Source organism: Tetrao urogallus (assembly GCF_951394365.1).
Source record: "Tetrao urogallus genome assembly, chromosome: 9".
NCBI classification, from domain to species: Eukaryota; Metazoa; Chordata; class Aves; order Galliformes; family Phasianidae; genus Tetrao; species Tetrao urogallus.
The window spans coordinates 14474624-14489564 of NC_136822.1; the positions used below are offsets into that span (position 1 = coordinate 14474624).

Genomic DNA, 14941 nt, shown 5'->3' on the forward strand with positions numbered 1-14941 from the left:
CAGTGGAGCCCAGGTGTTGACCCTTGGAACATAGCAAAGCCTGCTCTTTGCAGAGGCCTGTAGGATTAAATGAGCATCTATTGTTTTCCCCACTGCTCGACAGACTGTGTGCATTTTACTCTCTTTATTCTGGGTATTCATGAAACTCAGCTGTGAATATAGGAATGCTGCTGTTGCCTTGGGCTCTGGTTGGTGCTCCCTGCTGCTGGAAAGGTTTCAAACACTGCTGTTCCCTGTAATCTCTGTAGCTGGGGCAGCCTGGGCTTCCTCCCTGTGTTTGTGGCCTGTCCCCAGCAGCGTGCCATTGTGTCTTCTGTCCCCTTTTCATGTTTTTCATCTGCTTCAGCCCAGCTTCTGCCTCAGAGCCTCTTTTTCTTTCCTTTTTAACCTATCTCAAATGGCTCACACATTGCCATCTACATTCTTCTTATCCGGGCTGTTACTGTGGTAAAGATGGGTAATCTATTTCTTAACATTTAGTAGAAAATTCCTTTTATATCCAATGAGACCATTAATTTTAGGATGCTGATGGGACAAGTAGTAATTTAAACCTGCTTAATTCATTATTACTATTATTTATGGCCTTGTAATTTACCTCTCCGTTCAGTCACACAGCCCAAGGCTTCTATTGGCCACTGGGTTGGTGTCATACACGCTGTTCTGCAGGAATAAAAGAGTCACTGAGCACAGTAATGGCAGCACAATTATGTGCTTGTCACTGCATTGACTCCTAGCTCAGCTATGGAATAAATGTTTTTGTAAAGGGCAATAACTGAATGTGGTTATGGGCCATAAAATATCTGCTACTCGCCTTTATTCTTCTACCTTGCCAAGGGGCAGGTGGATTTTTGCTTAGTAGGGTAGAAAAAAAAGAAAAGATGTTTGGAAGCCGTCTCTGCTAAAGAAGCAGGCTGATTGCTGGAGCCATAAATGTGTTGCAGAATAGGCAAGCATTTTATATTTTATGACTCTGCTGTTGTGCAAATCCTGTCACATCATTTAGTGATGCCTGTGTCAGGAGATTGTTATAATTGCCATTAAAAGTTATGCGGTATGAAGAAAAGTCCAGAAGCTTTCCCCAGACTTCACTGGTGGTTACATACTGCCTGCTTGTTCTGTGGGTGCTGGAGGGTGTTTTGCATGGAGAATGCTTTATTCCACTCTTTCACATGAGCTGGTACTGCTCGGTCTGCCCTGTAGTTGCTGTTCTCCTTGACAATACTGTCTTATTCTTTTCCCTGTTATTGAATAGTTCGTGTGTAGATGGCATTTGGGTGAGGTAAGGTGCACTGGAAGTGGTACTTCTTTGTCCACGTGCTTCTAGTGCACGTTATTTAGATGTGAAATACGTGACATATGTAATCCTTTAAGCACCTGCCATCTTTGCTTTTACAAATATGTGCTTAAATTAAAAGTTCCTCTTTTAATTTGTTCAAGAAGGACGTGGAGCTGCTGGAGTGGGTCCAAGGGAGGCCATTGGGGATGCTCAGAGGGCAGGAGCACCTCTGCTATGGGGACAGGCTGAGCAAGTTGGTACTGCAGGAGGTTTCAGTACTTGAAGGGCCCAACAGGAAAGGTGGGGAGGGACTCTTCAGCAGGGAGTGTAGTGATAGAGCAAGGGGTAACATCTTTAAACCATGAGAGAGGAGATTTAGGTTAGGTGATAGGAAGAAATTCTTTACTTAGCAGTGAGATGCTGGCACTGCTGCCCAGAGCTGTGGGTGCCCCATCCCTGGAAGCACCAAGGCCAGCTGGATAGCCCTGGGCAGCCGAAGATGGTGGGACAGCCAGCCGAGGGCAGGGAGTGGGGCTGGGTGGGCTTTGAGGTCTCATCCAAACCATTCTGTGGTCCTGGGCTTGTATTTCTCAATCTGACTGCATCCTTTCAACGTGATGCAGTTCTTTTCAAGTTTTGACCACATTGAATATGCAATAGATGGAAATACAGGGACTTCTTAGAAGCACTCATTGCAAGCTGTTCGTGCAGGTTCTGGTATAAATTAAACAGCATTGTCTCCTCAGGCAGGGGGGTGGGATTTCCTTTTCTGATGAGTGACCACAACACATGTCTCTGGAGCTTTCTCAGTAGTAACCAGCAACGCATCTGATACCTGACAACTGCTCAGGACCTCGGGGATTACAAGAGCAAATAAACACAAAAGGCTGACTGGCATCACGAGAGCAGCTCTTTGCTCTTGCAGGGCACTGATGCGATGCAGTGCATGAAGCAGAGGCTCTGTAGCTTGGCCTGGCCAACGACTACTGCACACATGGAGAAGCAGTTTATACTTTTGTGTTTCTCAAGTAGAGGCGGTTTGGTCTATGTTATAATCATATTGGAAGAAAATGTATTAATATGTCAAATAGATGATGCTTCTTATTATTGGCTGTTACATTTCAACGCTGTTTTTGACCGTAATGATAGAATGGCCCTTCTGTCACCACGTCTCCCATTTCTTTGCACCTTGCTTTTCCTGCACCGTTTGTGCAGTGCACCCTGTGCTGTGCTGTGTGAGGTGTGCATGGAGCTGTGCAGCTGGACTTCACAGGCAGCCACGTCGTTTTAAAGTGAGAGAGCACAGTTTGTGCCCCATGAGCCGAGAGGAAAAGTAGAAATGGTAAGCCACCTGTCTTACGTGTGGGATTTGGGTTTTGTTTCATCTGCAGTTTGGTGGTGCACGAGTATTAATTTTTTTGAAAGCGTTTTATATGCTGCTGTGTTTTCTTTCCATGCAACTTGATTTGAAAACAGCATGACTAAATGATGTAATCTCCTAAAATCACATGTTGTGCAGGGATAAGCAGCACACAGGAGGAACTGGGCATGCTAACAGTTTTCAAGCTGAAAACACCCTTCTTCGTAAGCAGAGAATGAGACCTCAGTTCACAGAGCAGTCAGCCTACCTCTGACACGCAGTGTCATCAGAGATGAGAAGATGAATGGAGTTCAAAATGCAAATGGCATCGTGTGTTTCTGTGCTCCCTGTTTCTCTTACGTGGTATTTCTTCTTTGGCTGTCGCTGCAGTTTCATAGGGATGGAGAACTTACTGCTTGTGAGGAATGTCAGATATTATCAGGCGGTACGCACTGTAAACTAAAATGGTGGTATTTCCCAACAAATTTTATGGTGGTGCCCTTCACAAACTTCTCTTGCGGTCTGGGGAGTTTTGCTTTGCTTCTGACAGAAGTACAGGCAGTAGAAACACAGAAATGCAGCCTTGGGATACTTTGTGACTTTATAGTTGAGCTCCAAGAGATCAGTGTTATTTTCAGGGTAGGACAGGTACTGCTGTTGCAGGGCCGCCATCATTGCTAACGCCTCAGCACAATTTGTGTATAAACTTCACCTTCTCTGCTTGACTCACATTTTCCTACCGACGCAGCTTTCTTGTTGCTGATCTCTTCCTCATTTATACTGAAGCTAAATTAATCACTTAATGTGCTGTTTTTGTCGTGTATTTTCTTAAATTAAAAAACCAAATTGTATGGTGTGGCCAATTAGTGAAAATGTGTAACCCCTCCCGCGTGATTCATTGGCATTCTCCTTGCTATGCACGTGGACTGTGTATCTTTCACTCTAGCTCTATTTTCAAAGCTTCTGTGTGCTGTTTGCTTTAAAATTCCTTTATTTTTGGGTTGGTTTGTTTAGTTGGGTATTCCTTTTGGGCCCAAAGATGCTGTAAGTGGGTTGGGGGTGGGGAAAGATGAGTTACGTGCTTCACACCTCCCCTGGCTGCTGTTGGGTTTCTTATATTTGTGAACGAATGCTCTCTTTTTTTTCTCACATCTTTGTGCATAGGCTGAGCTATAGAAGTCACAGTGTTAGAGACCTCCTTATGAAAGGCAGCAGCGGTGCTCTGTGGAAGTGGAACTCTTGTTGCTGTGCACTGTGCTCAGACTTTACCAAGAGTTTTCAACAAGAAGCTTTCATTCTCTTCCTCCTGCTTCAGTACAGGGCTGCTGTGTGTGCAGCTGTCACACGTACAGAGCTGCCTGCAGCCTTTCAGAGGGAGGCACCCCTTCCATGTGGACCAGCCAAAAACAGCAGTGACTGCTGCAGCTTGAGCGTAATTTGCATGGTTGACTCATAGGAAAGAAGTGGGCCGTTAAGCTGGGATTGGTTGGGGTTTCGTTTTGAAAAACTTATTTTCAGTTGTAGTCAGACTGCTTGGTCATCTTTGCTGCAAGAGATTCATGAGGCTTGATTTTTTGGGGAAAAGTCATGCACAAGTTGATTCAGAATATTAATGTGAGATGGTAACGTTCATTTTGATTGCCTTGCTGCTTTTTTTTCAGCACGTTTGGCCTTTCAGATGGTGGTATATGAAATGGTGACCACCAATTCTGCGATCCTTGATCTTTACGAATGCCTCTGTGATGTGTTTTCAACTGAAGGTGACTTTTATGGCTTCCAGATTCGAAATGTATTTTATATCGTGAACGTATGTTTTGACAATTGCTGTCACTTATCCCCCCGTTTGGCTGCTCTCTCTGATACAGGATACTTTCCATACGTATCCTGTACCCTTGTTTAATTTCTTGACTTGGAGATGGCTCGTATCATGCAGATGACTTGGTAAGTCTCCAGCTCCTTTTCAGGAATTCTGGCTATAATTGTCCTATTGAACATTGCAGCACTGCTTGTGTAAAGCATAACAGGCTTTTTTTGTTAGGAATGATGTCAGCATGAGAGATGGCCTCAAGGAGTCATTAAAAGAACACAGGACTTTTGACTGTTAGGGCTTTATTGACTTTCCTCCTCAATGAAATACCATCCTGCTGAAGGCAGAGCAGTGTCTGCAGTGGTAGAAGGCATGTTTGGTGACCTTACAGCATAGTGTGATGGAGCTAAATACCATAAACATGGAGGCACTCTATAAAGAGCTTTGCAGAAATGCATAACAACAGGCATAACGTTTTATAGAAGTGCTTGGCTTTCTCTGAAAATAATTGGCTTTTTTAATCAAAATTACTCTTGTTTTTTTAAGACCTGTGAGGTTTTCAGTTCAGGTTTGAGCTGGATTGTTTCTAATTCTCCACAGAAGGCATAAATGCATTTGTAGCTAAAACTTCTTTCGTTCTGCACTATCCACCTTTTGCTGACTTTGATGTATCATTCGATTTACGTTGTCTGCAGGGGAAGAAAAAAAAAAAAAGAGGTAAAGACAGGTAAATTCCTGCCAGTCAGCTGAAATATACGGGGAACATGCAGAGTGATCTGAGATGCACTGTTGTGCTGCAGCTGGCTGATGGACCACCAGGTCCAGAACAGCACTGCCTGAGGGCTGGGCTGGGTCAGCACTGCATAGCAGGGCCTGCTGCTCTCCTGTCAGCGGGGCCATTACTTACTTTATATCATCTGCATTATGGTTTGTATTAATCTATGGGTTTGCTTTATCCACAAGCTTTGCCCCCTTGCCCCTGTCTCTGAATAAATGAGTGTTGTCTGTGGATTTTATACAATAGACACTAGATACCATGCTAGATACCACGGTCTAATCATGAACTGTGGGAGCTAATATTTATCATATGTTGGTTGTGTCCATCTTTTCCCTGGAAAAGCCGTATGTGCAATATAGTTTCTTGGCAGGGATCTTTTCTATTTTAAATAACAGCTTGTGTGTGCAATGCCATATGTACAGACTGCATGCTGCATGGGATAAATGGAAAAGGGGGAGAAGTGAAACAGAAGGAGATGATGATGTGCATGAAGACCTAGAAGCCCTCTGTGTGGTTACGGACAGGTCTCTGGACCGTGAAAAAATGTGTTTCTTTAGACTTACAGAGGTAAGGAAATGAAAAGTTGCTATATAGAAGGCAAAACGTTTTCTCTGGTAAGAAGCAAAAGCCTTCCCATTGCAGGGCTATCTTAGCCACCTGTTGTGGAGGTGGTTCTGTCCTCTGTTGGAGTATGCTTCCAATACAGCTTACTGAGATACGAGGACAGTAGCAATTAAAAACAAACAAATAACCTGATCTCTTAAATTAAAGAAAGTACAGGGAAGAAATACAGAAGGAAAGCTGCCTTTCATGCTGTGTGTGCTGGGTTGAGGGCCTGAATCTGCAAATCTGACGCGTGTAGTGTCTCTAAGTAGTGTGGTATTGCAGCAAAGCGTTTGCAGCATGAGCTTGGTCTCCTTTTGTAGTGAAGATGTTTTACTCCTGATGTGAAAAAGAAAATAGAATATGTAAGTAATGAGAACTTTAATCTGATTCCAAGTCATGTCTGCTTAGATAATTTCTATTAAACACTTCTTTTTCCCAAAGTCACTTTCTTTGTTCCACCTTCCAAGCTTCATCACAAAGGCAGGGCTCCTGCCTGCTTGGCAGTGCGCAGACAAGAGCTGCTGACCTCATGGTTCCGCTGGAGATGCAGAGTTCAGGTAGATCCTCCCAAGTCAGCTTCAGGCAACATTTACAAGAACAGTTTAAGCAGCATAAAAATAGTCTGAACTAACTTGACTGCGTTCTTGCATGATGTGGATTGGGAAATGCTCAAGCAAGCATTGCAGAATCAGTAGCTTACAGCGAAGTGAGGAGTGTCCAAAGAAGTGATAGTTTAACACCAGTGTAAGTGGATCCCAGAGCGAGCATTTCCAAGGCTTTCAGATACCATTTTATACTGTTCTGGTTAGAATAGCATGAAAGGCTGGCCACACAGGTGGCTTTTCTTTCTTTCTTTTAGATAAAGTCAATGGGGAGTAGGTTTGAGTCAAGCCAAATGAGCCTCCTTTGATCCAGGTTTATCAGTGAGGGAGTGTGTGCTGCCTTACCAGCTTTGTAGGCATAGTCCAAAGGCTGCTTTTCCTGCAAATAAATACTGTGTGTTTATATATATATATATATATATATATATAATATGTATAATGCAAAAAGAAGAATCTGCAATGCAGCTAGCTAGCAATGAACAGAACTTCCCCAATTTAACAGGATTTGGTGACCTGGAGACCCTGGTTCATTTCCTCAGTGTTAGATATCTTGCAACATTGCATTGCTACTTTCACTTATATTTGTTTGTTTGACTTGATATTTTAGGGTTGTGTAAAACAGAAGCGTGACTGTTCTGTTGGCTGGGTGCCTGAATTGGTGAGGAAATTGAGTGAAGTTACTGGAAGATAGGGATCACAAGGGAGTGGAGGGTAAAAATGTGTTGTAAGCAGAGTGTATGTAAAAGCTTTATAAACATCCAACTGCATAGGAAGGGGTTAGAATTAATCCTTATTTTCAAGCATGGATGTGCAGGCCTACACCTCCAGTGCTGTAGCAGCACGTACAGCCACAGTTTGTGTTCTGCCTGTACTCTGTCCTCTTGTCTGCTGATGGTCATAAGGCCCAGCTGCTGGCTCATCTGACTTCCTTCAGCATGGTTCTCATCTAAAGTCTCCAAATTCTTCTCCCTTCTCATCTGAGAAGCAGTGGCATCTCATTCCTGAAGTTCTCGATTTGCTCCACCACGTGCCTTCCTTAAAATACTGCGCAGTGTCAACAAGTACGTATAGTAAGGAGAAACCTTGGGAATGGATGCCTGGACCCTGCCCTGTCCTGGTTACTCTGAAGCTCAAGTTTGTTAGTAGCTCATGCAGTGAAGAACCAGAAAAGTGCAGATATGTGGTTACCATAAGCCAGCTGGTCTGATCCTGGGGCTGCCCACCAGTCGTGGTGTCTCTCTTCCCTGCACGTGCAGCCACACGGTCTCATCATCTCCCTGGTATTGATGTGTTAGAGCTTACACAGCAGCACCATGAATCAGATCGTGCCTCAGAAGGGCTGAATCTATTTGTGGCTTTGGTTTTTTCACAGGATTTGCTCACGGTAATGAGATCCAACTGGCTGTGTGGTTGTACCATCAGCAGCGCTGGCACGGCAGAGGGGATGATAACGCGTGGCCAATGAGGAATGCTTCCCTCCTGTCACAGTGCTGGGTTAGATTGGCTGACTGCGAAGCCACAGTGTGTGTTGAAGCAGAAATAAATAAGGCCTGACATCAGCTTGGTTTGACTAGGCTACTGATTGGCCTGCTGCAGAGCCACAGCTAGAGGAGAAGCAGCCGAAGTGTGTTGATGTTGGGAAGTCTCAGTTCCCTGCGGGGATTAGAGCCTCTCACTTGTGTCTGTTTGCCAGTAATCACACACAGACAACTGCGTTCTGGTGGTGTTCTGCAGTTTCCATCGTTTATTTTATGTTGGAAATTGATGCTAGAAGTTGGGGACTGTATTTCATCGTAGGACTAGAAAAATAACCAGGGTGAGAATACTCTTTGTTGTGCCTGGACAGTGGTGCTGTTGCACTGACAACGCAGATGGAGCAGCCTCATCTCTGTTCAGTAAGTGGCGCCTTCTTTTGCCCTGACTTAACAGGACCTCAAGAGGTATATCTTAAGATGCATAGGAAAACAGTTGGGAAGAGTTGAGGTTTGGCAGGATTAGCAGGTAGATGGTAAAGTCGTGAGATGACATTTCTGAGGTTTGCTTGAAATTAGGGTGATGAAAGCGGTGGTGTTGCATCACAGCAGGAAGAGGTAAAATCACCCCTGTGGCAGGAAATCCGCCGAGTGTGCAATGAAGCTCTGAGGATTCCAGTGTTTCCAATGCTTGAAAAGGAAAATATTCCCAGGCAGTGAGCAGAGAGACTACCAAGTCTCAGCACTGTGTCCAAGAGGTATTCTTACGGTGTTTTTTAGTCTCCTTGCAAAATAAAATGTCATTGTAATAACATTGTAATAACACCAGTGGTTCATCTATTTGAGGCTGTGCTTTCATTTCATTCATTTTAAGTCGTTTTATGGGTATCTTTCCTTTAAATCAGTAGGGTTTCAATTACTGCTCTTCAGTTTTCCTTTCAAGTTCTGAGAAGTTTCAGAAGTGGGACATCAGTCCAAGGAAACAGGATCAACATGCATGTATTTATTTGGTTAGTAGATTGAATGACAAGCACCAAAAAGCAAAGTTAATGTTTGCATAACAGTGTGCTTTGAATGCACTTAGAAATGCAAATGATGGTTCTGGTAGTGTTGGTTCTAAATGTCATAACTGAGCTGTCAGAGGATGTCACAAAGTCTCTCCAGATTTCTGCTTGGTGACATTACCTAAAGATGCCCATAACAAACACAGTCGATTTCCAGGGGGCAGCACTTATAAAGGAGTTGGTCGTGTGGGCTGCTTTCCGTGTCTGTCAGGTTACATCAACTGCTTCATTGCTTTGTTTGAAGCTGCTGGTGGGAAAGCCTTCTTGTTATTGCTGGGGGACCATGGAGTTTGTGTGTGTAGAGAAACACATCCCTGCTGATGGGGATCCCAGGTTGTGAACGTTGCTCTTGAACAGCCGTCCTTTGTCCTCCTCAGGTGGTTGATTCCACCTTTTTTCTAGCTGTCAGTCCCAGTCATTGGTTGGCCGCTGTAATTATTTATATTAAAATATATTTTCTCTGTAGGCTAATAAATCTTGCATTCTTCTAGTATAAAAGGAAAACCATGAGAGTACTTGTAAGTTAAAACACATGCTTGGTAGTGTCAGGGAAAAGAGGAATGTTGTTGCCCTCCAGCAGAAGCCATCTCAGCTGGGCTCACATGGGGCAACAGCCACCAGCCCCCCTGCATCCATCCCTGCTGCCACACCTGCAGCTGGGCTCAGCACAGGGCCCACCATCCCCATGCTGTGGCACACTCTTCTTTCTCGTCTCTCACTAAGAGCTTCGTTCCAAAGAATGCTCTCCCTTTGCCAAAATTCCTCATGGTCTTGCCTTCAAGGAAACACATCCATTTTTAGCAGGCTAGGAGTGCCTTTTTCTTTCTTTCTTTCTTTTTTTTTTAAGCAGATTTCTGTTAATGGTTGCTTTAACCCATGAAGGCTAAACACAAAGAACCACTTCTAGTTCAAGTTACAGTTATCTGTATTTCACTCATATATTTAGTCCTAGTAAAATTCAGCATTTGTGCTTTTGAGGGGGGAAAATTAGCATGCTTGCTATCTGCATTTCATGCTCTGTCAGGTAACGAGGGTTTGCACACATTGAACCAGGTGCTTTTGATTTACCTCACTTCCACTTTCTGCTTTGGAAAAGCAGCGAGTGCTGCTGTACTGCAGGTGTACGGCACTGCCGGGCTGCTGGGATTCTTTGCCACTTCTCTCCTGCTTTTGTTAGAGCTGTTCCTTTCGCTCAGGTGTTTTTAGGATGAAGGTGAGAGAGAACAGAGCCAAGTGCAATGACTGCTTTTCCCAACCTCGAGTCTGGTCCCATTGCATTGAGGGGAGGCTGGCAGAGCTCGGTCATTGCTGCTGATGGCTTTGGTGTGTTATTTTGCAAAGTCATTTCTCAAGAAATACTGAATTGTGGTTGGTGTCCAGCACTCACATGCTGTGGGAGTCCAGACAACAGACCAGCATGTAAACACTCGGTCTCAAGCATTCTTTGGTATGATAAAGTGAAAGAAAAAGCACCAGAGATTTATCATGTTTGTGGTTAAACCTTTTCCAAAACAGTGCAGTGCTTTTTTTTGTGCCTCCTCTGCCAGAAAACTGCCACATTTGGTGGTAGTTTTGATTAAAGTTTGTCTTGCTCAGCAGGAAGTGTTGGATCACAAAGAAATAGCAAATCTTGCTGCTCACAGTGAGCATTTCTCTGCAGCCAGGAAAGACTGGGGATTGAAATCCTTGCATTGCATGGTTAGATGGCAGGGTTCAGGTGGGATCTGTGCAAGGCAGGGGATGCCCTCTCCGTGTTACAGAGAGCGTGTTGGCGCTGCGTGGAAGCATGCACTGTGCACACTGTGCTGTGTATTTTGGACTAGAGATTAGAAGCTGAGATTTCCAGGCAACGGAGCACTAACAGGAGGCTGGGGGGAGAGTACTTGTGGTCTCTGGTTGAAACCTCATTTAGTTTCAGTTTGATTAAAGAAAAATTATTTTCTCCATTACAGCAGCACTCACTCTATACCAGTGATTAAAAAAAATATATCTGTAAATCCATAATGTGAGGATGATCATGGAACAGAGATCTGAAGCTGGGCTCTCGGTGTTCTGAACTAGCTCCTTTAAGCTTCAGGCAGTTTGGGATGTGAAAGCATGGCTATGAAAGGAATGTTGCATCTGCCTCTCTCATTGTCACTATCAGGTTCTGAAATATGTTGATTTATTTCCCTTGTGAAATGAGAATCACTTCATAATCTTGAAAATTTTGCAGGTAGGATGGCAGAATGGAATCCTGTCCAGTGCTTGCCACGATGTGATGGAGAACATGCAGATAATACCTGCCCTCAGGAAGTTGAAGATAGCTTCTCAGAAAGGGTCTTTTTTCTTCCCCTTCAGATTTGTCACGGAACAGACTGTCAGAGCTTCCTGCAGAAGCATGTCACTTCGTCTCCCTCGAGAGCCTTAATTTGTACCAGAACTGCATTCGATACATCCCAGAGGCTGTTTTGAACTTACAGTCCTTAACGTTTCTAAATATCAGGTAATGATTGCCTTAAAAATTTTGCTTCAGCATCTTGGTAGCCTAGGTTTTTAAATTCGAGTGCTCCCATGAATAATGGACGCTGTGTCATCATCTCACTGTTATATTGTGTGGATTTGAAACAAAGCAGTCTGAACGCCCGCTTGGATGGGCTAGGGAACATAAGGATTAAGCAGCAACTGGTAGAAGTGAAGTATGAGGAAGGAAGCTAATTCCAATGTAAGGTACTCACAGAGAAAGTTCCAGTAGTTTTCAGTTAGTTTGCCTGGTTTCCCATGAAAGAGGATATTGTTGTCGGATGGTCCGTGAAATTCAGATCTGGGCACCTGAGTGCTGATGGAATATAACAGCTCTTTGCTGTGTTTTGTTTTGAAGGAGAGTCGTTTTCCCTTTATAATCCATTCTTATCCTGCGTGATTCTCATCTGAGGTCGCAGTCTCATCATATGACCTCCTATTTGCTTTAATAGCAGTCTGTTGTGAAAGGTACAGATTGGATTTTGGAGCAGCCAAGTTCATCGTACTGAAATTCTCGATCCACGTGACTTACTGAATATTTCAAGTATATTTCTGATTGAGTATGCAGTGACTTTCTCTGTGGCACTTTGTATGCACTCACCTGCAGCGCTGCCTCTTTGCTGGCTTTTGGGTGGTGAGTTTTCAGCAGCGCCCAGAAATGTCATGTTCCCCAACGCTGAGTTCAGAAGCATCAGGACGTGCTTGGTACTTGATATTCAGAGCGTGCTCAGACACAGCTAGATAAAGCAGTGCTGCTTCAAGGAGCTGTAAAGACTTTGTGGAAGTAATTTTACAGTAATTATACAGAAACTGAGTTGATAAACAAAACAGCGCGTGCTTTTTGTGTGTGAAGACGAGAGGTGACTTCTCATGATGGTTCTGATGATCTGATTTTCTTTCTGTCCGAAAAGTCGAAACCAGCTTTCAACGTTGCCAGTACACCTCTGTAGTCTCCCACTAAAGGTTCTGATAGCAAGTAATAATAAGCTGGTTTCCATACCTGAAGAAATTGGGCAGCTCAGAAAGCTGACGGAGCTCGTGAGTATACAGTTATTTTTTAACAATCACTACTTAATCTTTAACTTAAGGGATTTAATTAAGTTAAACACATCAAATTAAATTGATTTAATTAAGAGGTTCAGATGTGCTTCAGATAATCTGATAAAAACTGCTCAGTAATTAAGATGCTCTCTGGGGATGTGCGTGATGAATATTCTGTCTCTCATTCTGCTAAGAGCTTTGTGATGGTAAACCAGTCACTGGTGTGCGCTAGCAGCTTAAATCTGCTTTTGGCCTAAGAAGGGTTTGTATCTGCCATAGTATCTCCCTCTGTCCGTGTGCAGGGCACTAACTCTTTGCTCGTGCTGTGTAGGATGTGAGCTGTAACGAAATTCAGACCATACCTCCGCAGATCGGCAGTTTGGAATCCTTGCGGGACCTCAATGTCAGAAGGAATCATTTGGTGCGTTTACCTGAAGGTGAGACTAACACTGTTGGTTGTAGCAGCTGAAACTTGAAGCGCTCCTTTATTTTTAATGCCTTTTTATTGCTGTGAGTACCAGCAGCAGTTGCATTTAATTATTTGTAAAATAGATACATGGAATTTTATATACTTTTAAATCTAAATTAAACTCATATCTTCTTCTTCCAGAGCTTGCCGAGTTGCCTTTGATTCGATTAGATTTCTCCTGCAATAAAATAACAACAATCCCAGTTTGTTATAGGAACCTCAGGCATCTGCAAACCATCATGTTAGAGAACAACCCTCTCCAGTCACCCCCTGCACAGGTAAACTGCGGTTGGGAATTCACATGACTGCTTTAATTAAAAAGGGTGGAACAAAAAGCTGAGGGATTGTATTAGAACCTTTACTTAAGAGCAAGGGAACTTTAAATAACTTGTATTTTCTGAAAGTGTTAAATATTCAGCACGGCTTGAAAAATCAATTTTTCTTTAATTTATCCCTTTAGTCTCACCTGTGGCATTATGTGAAAAATTCCCTGGTTAGCACTGTGCTATTAGCAGGAGATTTCAGATGGCTGTAGTTTTAGGAAGGGCATAGGAGAGAGGAAGCTCTGTTAGGCAAAGCTGGTTTTGTGCCGCTCAAATGTCAAAGTTTTGGCTGAGGTCTCAGCGCTGCTGTGCGCTGATTCACTTAGCAGAAGTGCTCCAATTGGCCTTTGAACTGGAGACTGCAATATGGTTAGTGACTAATTCCTTTTTTAATGTATAATCCGTTGAGAATTACAGGTTCTACTGTAAGCTGCTGCTTCTGAATCAAGAGCGGCACTTGCTGAAACCTGTCATCTCCATAAGGTTTTGCCTCAGGTTTTTGCCTCCCTTTAGAAAGCCAAGAGGCTGTGGCTGGCTTCATTCACTTCACATTTGAGCTTGCTTTGGCAGTCTGCCACTGCCATTCAAAGCTGGGCATGGGTGGGATGCATCTGTTCTTCAGCCAAGGTTATAAATTCTAGTAGTTGTACATGCTTATATCTTATTTGCATGCTGAGATTTTAGCATCCAGCTGACAGAGTTGCATGCAGACCAGATGTACTCGGAAGAGAGCTTCCATTTGTCTCACGGGCATCTGATGACACTGTTTTAGTAAAATACAGTAAGGTTAGAAGGCTAGAAGATGCATTGGTTGGCATGAATGTGCTCATATTCTTGACTGCAGATTAAAGCCCTGTTGATTGTTCTGAAAATGCGTTATAAAATTATGCTTGCTTCCCTTTTCTTCTTTTGTAGATATGTATAAAAGGGAAAATTCACATATTTAAATATCTCAACATAGAAGCATGCAAGATAGCTCCGGATTTGCCTGATTATGATAGGAGACCCATGGGATTTGGATCTTGGTAAGTTTTGCACCACCCAGGTTCTTAGTTTTGATGCCCTTCAGAAAAGCTTTGTCAGCCTTCTGGATTAAAAAGAAAAGAAAAAAAAAAAAAAGAGAAAGTAGATCCAAAAATGATTGTTCTTTGGCATGCTTGCTGCTGGGTGTGGTTTGAAAAGCATTAGCTGTGTTATATCATGGTACATTCTGGCAAGGTACTGCTTTATAAGAAGCAAAGAGTAGTTCAGAAGACAACCTTGGAAATAGCATCTGAAAGGCAACGTTAGAGGTAATGCAGAGTAAAAAGATGTTGGCGTCTTCGCAGTGCAGGGGGCATGCTGCCTTGTTATTGACAGGAGTTCACTTAATAAAATCTCAGTATTTTCTACATGCTCACTGAAGTTTACCCCAGTGTGATTTGTAACCTTTCGTACATAACTTTATAACCGCTGTGCTCGAGCTGCAGGTGTAAATGCTGATCTCCACCCCATTAGCAAACTGTTATTGTTGGCAAGCTTTCACTTGGCAGTATTGCTGAGTATTATAACACAAATATTGGAACAGTCAGCTGTATCAGCTGCTGAGTTTGAAGATGTCTGGAGAAAAGCAAGAGTTAAGGTTTATTTCTGTTACATGAA

General features: G+C 43.3%; 1 protein-coding gene across 3 annotated transcripts in view; it reads left to right on the forward strand.

The window, feature by feature from the left end:
- The window catches only part of LRCH3 (leucine rich repeats and calponin homology domain containing 3), a gene marked incomplete at both ends in the record, with an annotated part of 45284 nt that overhangs the window by 5859 nt on the left and 24484 nt on the right, over positions 1–14941 (forward strand). For all 3 annotated transcript variants that reach the window (XM_079539850.1, XM_079539852.1, XM_079539851.1), the window contains 5 exons: positions 11306–11450; positions 12379–12505; positions 12840–12945; positions 13119–13255; positions 14216–14325. In XM_079539850.1, the coding sequence (XP_079395976.1) occupies positions 11306–11450; positions 12379–12505; positions 12840–12945; positions 13119–13255; positions 14216–14325 (625 nt within the window). The remainder of the gene's footprint in view (positions 1–11305; positions 11451–12378; positions 12506–12839; positions 12946–13118; positions 13256–14215; positions 14326–14941) is intronic.